This window comes from Panulirus ornatus, chromosome 41 (genome assembly GCF_036320965.1).
Source record: "Panulirus ornatus isolate Po-2019 chromosome 41, ASM3632096v1, whole genome shotgun sequence".
Classification (NCBI taxonomy): domain Eukaryota; kingdom Metazoa; phylum Arthropoda; class Malacostraca; order Decapoda; family Palinuridae; genus Panulirus; species Panulirus ornatus.
In genome coordinates, this window is record NC_092264.1 from 7,990,769 (window position 1) to 8,001,819 (window position 11,051).

General features: G+C 41.5%; 1 protein-coding gene across 4 annotated transcripts in view; it reads right to left on the reverse strand.

The window, feature by feature from the left end:
* The window catches only part of LOC139761653 (uncharacterized), a 28,118-nt gene extending 24,280 nt beyond the window's left edge, over window positions 1-3,838 (reverse strand). For 3 of the 4 annotated variants that reach the window (XR_011715578.1, XM_071685968.1, XM_071685966.1), the window contains exons 1-4: window positions 3,750-3,838; window positions 1,508-1,717; window positions 800-968; window positions 291-465 (exon numbers count right to left, since the gene is read on the reverse strand). Coding sequence is in view for 3 of the 4 variants with exons in the window: in XM_071685968.1 (XP_071542069.1) it covers window positions 291-465; window positions 800-968; window positions 1,508-1,707 (544 nt within the window). In the remaining variant the exon portion in view is untranslated. The remainder of the gene's footprint in view (window positions 1-290; window positions 466-799; window positions 969-1,507; window positions 1,718-3,749) is intronic. The other variant, XM_071685967.1, reaches the window with a different exon arrangement.
* Between the last annotated feature and the right edge of the window lie 7,213 nt (window positions 3,839-11,051).

The following is an 11,051-nucleotide window of genomic DNA, read 5'->3' on the forward strand; positions in this document are numbered from 1 at the left end:
GAGAGAAACAGACGCAACTGTAACTGGGAAGGAGGGAAGACTTTCTGGCAAAGAGAGAGGGATTTCCGAAAGAATGGATAAGAAAAAATATCACTCATTTGTAGGGAAAGAATACCTGTCTGGCAGGCAGGCAAGGCTACCTCAATACCACTAGCGAATACATCAGGAAGGAAATCTCTCTCTCTCTCTCTCTCTCTCTCTCTCTCTCTCTCTCTCTCTCTCTCTCTCTCTCTCTCTCTCTCTCTCTCTCTCTCTCTCTCTCTCTCACACACACACACACACACACACACCTGTGTCTTCCAGTTCATACTCCGGGTCGTGGATGGTTCTCCTGCTGTTGGTATGCTCGAGGTCGGAGTATGGATACTGTTGCTGTGGGTACTTGTAGAGGTAGCGCATGTAGGAGTGAGTGGGCGTCGAGTCTACGTAGTAATAGAGCTCCTTCACGTCTTCCCCGTGGTTACCCTGAGGACGTACAACGAATTCAAAACAAAGATGGGAACGAAAATGTATAAAGGAAAACGGTAGTTATATATATAAAACTTTTTTCAAGGTCACGCCTTTTTTTTTTACCTCTTGAGTACGATGATATGACTCCTGGCAATAATGGTCTGCCCTTTTGACCTTTTAAAGATACACTAGACATTGAAGACCCATTCATGGTTAAGACGAGATCCAATACCAGTAGTGAAATACAAAGGGAAAGTGATAAAGCGATACCTAATGGTCCATGACGAGGTTATGTAATGGTCATAAAATCATCTGCAGTGAAGAAGGAAGACCAGGACCCAGTACTTACCTGAGGACCTGTAAGGCCGTAAAGCCGTTCCTTCAGTATGGTGTCTCGAGTATTCCAGAGGGCCAGCCCTAGACACAGTCGGCCCTGGCGGTCACACACTCCAGCGATACCATCCTCACCCCAGCGGTAGGCCCGTGACCTGGCCTGGTCGTGGGGCAGGTATGACCAGCTCCAAAGACACGAGAACAAAGTCATTTTCAAAATTTTGATGTTTATGTTCGGAATTTTGAGATCATTTCCGCTTCATCGGTGTCTAATTCAAGATTTCGAATTAAATATTTTTATATCATTCTTACCTTTACCTCATTAATCTTTACTGATGAGAAGAAATGACTTAAGATATGTTTACAAAGAAAATTTTGTCAAATCTCTTATCAAAGTTTATAAGGTTAATTCCAATTATTTTCGGTATTTTCCAATTTCATAAACTATTCAGAATTTCTCGCATTGCTCATTTAAGACATAAGAGTAACACTACAATCTGTAGGAACAGCTGGGGATTCGTTTGAAGATAACGATTTAAATGACAAACGATATGTAATTACATAATGGACAACTACAACCTGTATTTCATTCAAACATAAAAAAAATCGGAAATCTTAGGCTTTGTACAAGGGCAGCAAATACAAGAAATAATGAGCAATGACAAGTTGTGTGTGAGGTACAAACACTGCTGCAGAAGAGCAGCTCCTGAAGCAGAGCACCTACCAGTCCCCGTCGGGAGAGTAGTCCTCCCTGACGGTGCCCCACTGACGCTCACTCAGGTAAGGTCCCCAACGCTTCCAGTTGGCCAAGCGGCTCCGGTCCTCCTTCAACCGTAAGTTCTCCGGGTCTATGATGTTCTGGTTCTCCCGGTCAACGCCGGCGGGTGCCTGGTTGGCCATTTCCCTCGCCGAAGGCTGTGCCATGTTCTCTCTCCTAACACAATTACGAGTTTTCAATAATGATAATAGGCTAACCCCTCGTCAGCTTATACGTATCAAAAATAAATAACATGGCGAAACTATATAAAAGGAAGGATAGTTCAAAAATAAAATATAACATCTTTGTCTGAAGAGAATGAGCTAAGCATAAAGTATCTAGCGTCAGTCCAAACTGGGGAAGATATAAACTCAGTGGTGTATGTCGTGAACAAAGCCCATAATTTCACCCGCATACAGACGCATTATAAAGGCTGGACGAGCTCATTAAAATTCCTTTTCTTCCTTTTAGCATATAGTGAACACAATAATATAATAATTCTTCATAGGGCTTAACGATAATTCCAAACACGTAGGAACATTCTTTAAGCGTTACTTACAAAATCGAGTTATTTTCAATGAGTTCGCTCAAAGACTGTGTGAATCAAAGGAGGATTAGTGTGGTTTAAGATTTCTCCTGTAGCTCGTATGTGTTATGGCGCGGTGTGCGGTATGTTATTACCTGGTGTGCAGTGCAATCTTGCGAGACCGCTGAAGGCGAGAGGTTTAACAGAAGACGACAACACCGTCAAATAGGAGGAACATTCATGAGTAATACGCCAATTCACGCACTTTCTCCCGCGCCGTCGCCAGCAGGCGCGGCAGCCGGACACGCCCCTAACATATGGAAAATGGTGAGCAATCACCACTAATAGTCTCTCTTGATAATCTCTCAATCTCAATAGCTACCTATATTCACACACCTGTCTCTTACTTCCAACTTTTTTTATTTTGTTTTTCGACGAAAATACTAAATATTTTTGAGCTTACGTAGAGTAGTTGGCAAGTGTCGAAACCATGGATCACACGAGCCCGGTTTCAAGTCTTGGGCAAGGCGTGGTTTCAAGTCTTGGGCAAGGCGTTCTGGTCATACTCGAGACAGTCAAGTCTGCCATTCATTTTATCCTTTGGATCTAATGGATAAATGGGTACATAGCGTACGATTTGATGTTCTATACAAACGCAATCAGACGGGACATACAACATTCGTATAAGTACCTGTACTGACTACACGCAGACGTTGGCACAATCTTTCATCCTTTTAGAACAGCGACCAGCGATGGAGAGGTGAAATAAGCGTCCATCCTGCAAGTGTTAGTGCTTTGTGTACGCTGCTGGCTCGAGCCACCACCACCAGAACTCTACGGACTCTTCATCTATATCTCCGTCTGTATATACACACGACTCACTTCGTCATGAAATGTAATAACTACTTACTTCTTTTAAATGGCTAATACTTTAAAGATGACTATATGAAAATTGCGCGGGCGTTCATCCGGAAAATTCTTGCAAAATCGGCCATATAAGATCATATAAAAATAAAACCCCGCCGCCTGCGGCTGGGGACGCCCGCGCCTTCCTCCTTCCTTACTAACCGCAGCAGGAACTGCCCACTGCACCCCTTAAGGATGTATTCAGCATAGGAACCAACAATCAAAGTTTTCCAGCAAATCTCTTCTAACGTTTCTACTTCTCTTCTGTCATCAAAACTTAAAGGGAATGTCGGGAAATGTTACATTACTTTCATTTCCAGAGGAAATATTTAGCCCAATTTTAATAACCTGTACCGTAAATGTCTTCACATTATAAAAAGCAATATGCATTATGCTGCTGATGCGAATGTTAGTCCCGAGGTGTTTTCATCCTTGGTAATGTATGATAGACTTTCTACGTTATGTAGTTTCTCGCGAATTCTTAATTTCACAAACATAGCAATCATTATTATTTTCATCTTATATATATATATATATATATATATATATATATATATATATATATATATATATATATATATATATATATATATAGTGTGTGTGTCTGTCTGTCTGTCTGTCTGTCTATCAGTCTGTGTCTATCCTGGTTGTTTGTGCGCGCGCATACACGTAATTACATGGACATTCTACGAAGCATTCGGACCTACCAGAATCACACCACATCTTGTACACACACATTGTAACGTTTGCATCACGATAAAGTGACCAAATAAATACCTTGTTGTTCAGAGCCTTTATGAGAAAATCCTTCACACACGTGCACACACTCCTCACCTTCCCACTGAGAACCACACACTGAGGCCTTGAGGTTAGCTGGCTACTCATTCTCGACTTTGCGCGTGAATGAATGTTGGAAGACGACGTTTATATCCTCATAACTTCCACAGTCAGTCAGATACTTATACAACTATGGGATCGAAAATCAACGAAGTTTAGAGAAGCTCGTGTATTTAATTACAACGAAACTAGGTGAAAGTCGAGTCAAAATACAAGATCGAGATGCGGATGTCACCGTAGCATATGGACTCGCAAAAAGCGAGTTGAAAAGTCTCATAAGAATGACGGGAAGTGACAAAACGAGACACTTGACAACAGACAAACGGAGCGATATACTGCACGCCAGCGCGAAGAGGGATAGGACCTTATCCCAGCGGATGGGAAGGGGGAGTGGTATTCTTACATTGGTTCGTGTAGTATTTTATATTCTAACTTGAATAGTTTACATTCTGGTTTGGTTTGTTTTAATGACTTTCAAGACCAACTTGAATCTGGCGGGTCGATCGAAAGTTTTCAAGCAAGTTGCTCTGGGTTTTTCCAGCCTGATGCTATCCATGCAGCCAAATATACTCGTCCTTGAACTTCTCTAGTGTGAAGGCGATCTGGTCAGAAACACCATGAGTCGTCTTCAATAATAAGACAGCAAAAAATATCAGACACTACGGAATGTCAAAACACACACACACACACACACACACATGAAAAACTGGCAATTTTACACCAATCAAAATTTTCAGACCCGTCGTTTGTAACGTTAAGCATTTCCTTCATTACCGCCTGCTGACCAGCCACCATCATCACGACAATTTAGTCCTCAAAATACTTTTATCTATTGTATTGTCATTTCTAACATACACGTGTATGCAAGTGAATATCAATAATCATTCGTGTATTAATCAATAACGAGAATAAAAGTAACTTCTTAAACGAAAGGACACCTTAGAATACACAGTAGTTTTCATTTTCGTTGATATGCAACGAGGTGGGGTCCATCAAAGGCTGGAAAAAAAGTGATAATACACCATCCGGTGAGGGATGCCATCTGCACGATGGCCGTCGTTACGGGAAGCAGTGTGATGTACGATAACTTTCCACTAAATACCGCCCCATTCTCGCACTCTACTTCTATCCATTCCACACAACTCACCCTAACCTTCCCTTTTCCCCATTCATATCCTCTATTTCCTCTTTTCCGCTCCCTCTCCTTTTTGTATCCACCTTTTCCACTAATTTATCCATCTCCATATATATCTCGCAATTTTCCAGGCATTAGCCTCCTTCCAAAGCAGAAATCGAGACGAGGTAATCGTGTACGAAATGATGGGGAGTGTAGCTGACTAGGGATTATGAAATTGTTTTGACACTTGGAAAGGAAGAGGTAAAACAAGACCGACTAGGAGAATATCCGTGTTGGAGTTGGAGTTGGAGGGAGCATGGGAGAGGGTGAACTATTTATTTCTGCTTCAGGGTTTGGTGGCTAATCATAAAGTAGGTGGTGGATAGGGTATAATGCTTCTCCAAAGAACCATGTATAGAACATGTTAAGGTGGGACATTGGAAGTATTTCAGCCTCGTTGCGTAAATATCGAATAATTGTCCGTATTGATTGTTAGGCCACCAATATTCATTAAGTTCTGAGTGTTTTGACTTGTCTGTGTTCCTGGCTCCCTCTCTCTCATTTCTAGCTTCTCTAACTAGTCTACCTCTATAACAGCTGATAATTCAACTTCATCTTTCCCTATAAACAACAGTCTCATCCGTCTTTACTATCTCCTACTTTCTTCCTTTCTGTCAACAACTTGTTCAACAAAACTAAATACTCTCTTATAACTTTTTTCAAATCTGCTCCCTCTTTACTTGCTTGAGCTATGTCTCATCACAGACCAGCGACAACTAAATACTCTGATTTGGAAAAGATTTCTTAAAAGGAAAATACAACCTGGTCAGCATCCACACTTTGAAGCCCAATATCCTGTTTTTCTAAAACCCCTCAAAATATTCCTAACTCTGACAACAATATAATTCCATTACAACATAAGTACAGTTGATATCACCATAATATCTAATCCATCTAGGAAACCCCACATTACACATAGTAGAAAGAAACGACAGCTACCTGGAAAAAAGTGCAACTTAACCACTGAAGAGCCTTCAGTGGTTGTCAAGTTGCACTCCTCTGACCCAGGTAGCTGTATTTCTTTCTGCCTCTAACACGTGGACTACTGACATTCTGTCCACAAACGTACAATCTCTCCTGGTCATACATAACACTTGACAGCACTTAATTCACACATCTCATTCTTCATGACTCCCAAGTTTCCTGCAGTGAGCACGGTTCTATGACAGCAGTAGATAGTAGTAGTAGGTAGGAACATTTAGGCAGGAGCATTAGGTAGAAACTTTAGGCATAAGTAGTTAAGTGTGTTCGATAGTAGTAGCCAATGGGAACATGACGTAGGAGGCTCAGCATACACTGCACTAAAGTTACCCTCTGCCAGTGGCCTGTCTGAGGCAAGGCATAAAGGCTAAGAAGCGTCACTGGGGTTTAGTTATGGAGACTATTGCCGTGGCCAACCCTTTAAGGGAGTTCCAATTGGAAAGGGCATCACATAGACAGACAGATAGACAGATAGAGATAAATAGCCTAGTGTGCTAAGAATTTTGAAGTCATGTTCACGATAATTTTCTACATACATAAGACTAAGTCAAAAGCAATCAAGTTACCAACTCTCCCAGTATGACCTCAAAATTTGACCCATTTGTCCTATGCCACAGAGATAATTCTTATGCTCCTATGAAGTGAATGATTGTGCATCTTTACCGGTAACTAGACCAAATTACATTCAGCATACCACAATATCTCATGACAACTGCGCTCATTAACAGCTCTAGTGTGGGTCACTGTATTGTCCGTTTCTTCTACAGTGATAATCAGCTTTGGAATTCTTTACCCAATCATATTCTTCCCAACAAAAACTTTTTATCTTAAATACCATTTACCACTGTCTTCAACACTTTGATCATTTTCTTTTTCTTACTTCTTTCTATTCAGACTTTGTATCTTAGGGCCTGATCTCATCGAGAACTTTCACCCATGAATTTTTTTTTTTTTTTTTTTTTTTTTATACTTTGTCGCTGTCTCCCGCGTTTGCGAGGTAGCGCAAGGAAACAGACGAAAGAAATGGCCCAACCCCCCCCCCCCAATACACATGTACATACACACGTCCACACACGCAAATATACATACCTACACAGCTTTCCATGGTTTACCCCAGACGCTTCACATGCCTTGATTCAATCCACTGACAGCACGTCAACCCCTGTATACCACATGACTCCAATTCACTCTATTCCTTGCCCTCCTTTCACCCTCCTGCATGTTCAGGCCCCGATCACACAAAATCTTTTTCACTCCATCTTTCCACCTCCAATTTGGTCTCCCTCTTCTCCTCGTTCCCTCCACCTCCGACACATATATCCTCTTGGTCAATCTCTCCTCACTCATTCTCTCCATGTGCCCAAACCATTTCAAAACACCCTCTTCTGCTCTCTCAACCACGCTCTTTTTATTTCCACACATCACTCTTACCCTTACGTTACTTACTCGATCAAACCACCTCACACCACACATTGTCCTCAAACATCTCATTTCCAGCACATCCATCCTCCTGCGCACATCTCTATCCATAGCCCACGCCTCGCAACCATACAACATTGTTGGAACCACTATTCCCTCAAACATACCCATTTTCGCTTTCCGAGATAATGTTCTCGACTTCCACACATTTTTCAAGGCTCCCAAAATTTTCGCCCCCTCCCCCACCCTATGATCCACTTCCGCTTCCATGGTTCCATCCGCTGACAGATCCACTCCCAGATATCTAAAACACTTCACTTCCTCCAGTTTTTCTCCATTCAAACTCACCTCCCAATTGACTTGACCCTCACCCCTACTGTACCTAATAACCTTGCTCTTATTCACATTTACTCTCAACTTTCTTCTTCCACACACTTTACCAAACTCAGTCACCAGCTTCTGCAGTTTCTCACATGAATCAGCCACCAGCGCTGTATCATCAGCGAACAACAACTGACTCACTTCCCAAGCTCTCTCATCCCCAACAGACTTCATACTTGCCCCTCTTTCCAGGACTCTTGCATTTACCTCCCTTACATGAATATGGCACGATATAAAAATGACAAGTTTCTTCATTCTGCTTCGTATTTTTTACCATCTTTACAGAGACAATTTGATCTACTTGAACTCTACCTTTCATGAAATATCTCTTTTCATCATCTGTTCTCATTTTCTTCACACTCAGTTACAGTTCCAAAAAATTTTCCAATGAAGCCCAACCAATAATTCCTCTATCAAGAATCTTAAATAATTCTCTTAACACAAGAACAGCCTTCTTCCATGTCCATGGAAACCACCTATGCATCTTGTTACAAGATGAAAGGCAATTCCTTTACCAATTCACACAAATTTTCTCAAATTTGAATCCCCAGATAACTGATTAGATAAAAATTACATTTACTGATTTATAACCAGTATGAAAACTGTAGGCAAAATAAACAAGCAAAAAAAAATCTTTGTCTCTTTTTGAATATATTTTCAACTGAACGATGCAATTATTCCTTTTCTTCAATCCATTTGGCAGAGATAAGGGGTACTAACCTGGCAAAGGTGGTGCTACCTAGGGGTACAATGGGAGAAAAACTGTGCCAAACCGGGTGTTTCCATACATCTGCATGTTCGTCTAACAGATTTAAGCTTAAGAGTTGGGGTGAGAGAGTATCATTAAATTTTAGGGAGAATAAAAAGATGTTTCGGAAGGAGATAAATAAAGTGCATAAGACAAGGGAACAAATGGGAACTTCAGTGAAGGGGGCTAATGGGGAGGTAATAACAAGTAGTGGTGATGTGAGGAGATGGAGTGAGTATTTTGAAGGTTTGTTGAATGTGTTTGATGATAGAGTGGCAGATATAGGATGTTTTGGTCGAGGTGGTGTGCAAAGTGAGAGGGTTAGGGAAAATGATTTGGTAAACAGAAAAGAGGTAGTAAAAGCTTTGCGGAAGATGAAAGCCGGCAAGGCAGCGGGTTTGGATGGTATTGCAGTGGAATTTATCAAAAAAGGGGGTGACTTTATTGCTGACTGGTTGGTAAGGTTATTTAAAGTAAGTATGACTCATGGTGAGGTGCCTGAGGATTGGCGGAATGCTTGCATAGTGCCATTGTACAAAGGCAAAGGGGACAAAGGTGAGTGCTCAAATTGCAGAGGTATAAGTTTATTGAGTATTCCTGGAAAATTATATGGGAGGGTATTGATTGAGAGGGTGATGGCATGTACAGAGCATCAGAGTGGGGAAAAGCAGTGTGTTTTCAGAAGTGGTAGAGGATGTGTGGATCAGGTGTTTGCTTTGAAGAATGTATGTGAGAAATACTTAAGAAAAGCAAATGGATTTGTATGTAACATTTATGGATCTAGAGAAGGCATATGATAGAGTTGATAGAGATGCTCTGTGGAAGGTATTAAGAATATATGGTGTGGGAGGCAAGTTGATAGAAGAAGTGAAAAGTTTTTACCAAGGATGTAAGGCATGTGTACGTGGAGGAAGAGAGGAAAGTGATTAGTTCTCAGTGAATGTAGGTTTGCGGCAGGGGTGTGTGATGTCTCCATGGTTGTTTAATTTGTTTATGGATGGGGTTGGATGGGGTTGTTAGGGAGGTGAATGCAAGAGTTTTGGAAAGAGGGGCAAGTATGCAGTCTGTTATGGGTAAGAGAGCTTGGAAAGCGAGTCAGTTGGAAGTGAGTCAGTTGTTGTTCGCTGATGATACAGCGCTGGTAGCTGATTCATGTGAGAAACTGCAGAAGCTGGTGACTGAGTTTGGTAAAGTGTGTGAAAGAAGAAAGCTGAGAGTAAATGTGAATAAGAGCAAGGTCATTAAGTACAGTAGGGTTGAGGGTCAAGTCAACTGGGAGGTAAGTTTGAATGGAGAAAAACTGGAGGAAGTGAAGTGTTTTAGATATCTGGGAGTGGATTTGGCAGCAGATGGAACCATGGATGCAGATGTGAATCATAGGGTGGGGGAGTAGTGAAAATTCCGAGAGCCTTGAAGAATGTGTGGAAGTCGAGAACATTGTCTCGGAAAGCAAAAATGGGTATGTTTGAAGGAATAGTGGTTCCAACAATGTTGTATGGTTGCGAGGCGTGGGCTATGGACAGAGTTGTGCGCAGGAGGGTGGATGTGCTGGAAATGAGATGTTTGAGGACAACATGTGGTCTGAGGTGGTTTGATCGAGTAAGTAATAATAGGGTAAGAGAGATGTGTGGTAATAAAAAGAGTGTGGTTGAGAGAGCAGAAGAGGGTGTTTTGAAATGGTTTGGTCACATGGAGAGAATGAGTGAGGAAAGATTGACAAAGAGGATATATGTGTCAGAGGTGGAGGGAACGAGAAGTGGGAGACCAAATTGGAGGTGGAAAGATGGAGTGAAAAAGATTTTGAGTGATCGGGGCCTGAACATGCAGGAAGGTGAAAGGCGTGCAAGGAATAGAGTGAATTGGAACGATGTGGTATACCGGGGTCAACATGCTGTCAATGGATTGAACCAGGGCATGTGAAGCATCTGGGGTAAACCATGGAAAGTTCTGTTGGGCCTGGATGTGGAAAGGGAGCTGTGGTTTCAGTGCATTATTACATGACAGCTAGAGACTGTGTGAATGAATGGGGCCTTTGTTGTCCTTTCCTAGCGCTACCTCGCACACATGAGGGGGGAGGGGTTTGTTATTTCATGTGTGGCGAGGTGGCAATGGGAATGAATAAAGGCAGACAGTATGAATTATGTACATGTGTATATGTGTATATGTCTGTGTGTGTATATATATATGTATACATTGAGATGTACAGCTATGTATATTTGCGTGTGTGGACGTGTATGTATATACATGTGTATGTGGGTGGGTTGGGCCATTCTTTCGTCTGTTTCCTTGTGCTACCTCGCTAACGCGGGAAACAGCGACAAAGCAAAATAAAAATAAAAAAAATATATATAAAATGTGAAGTGCAAAACAGTGAAAGGACTCTATATATGAGCAAAGAGACCTTCTGCTTGGCTGTCAGACAATAAAAATACAAAACGTTTATAATGAATATCAATTTCAAGCTTAATTCTTTAATAACTACAAAAAATATTCTATATGGCTTGTTACTGAAAATCAGCAGGAAGAAATAAAAATC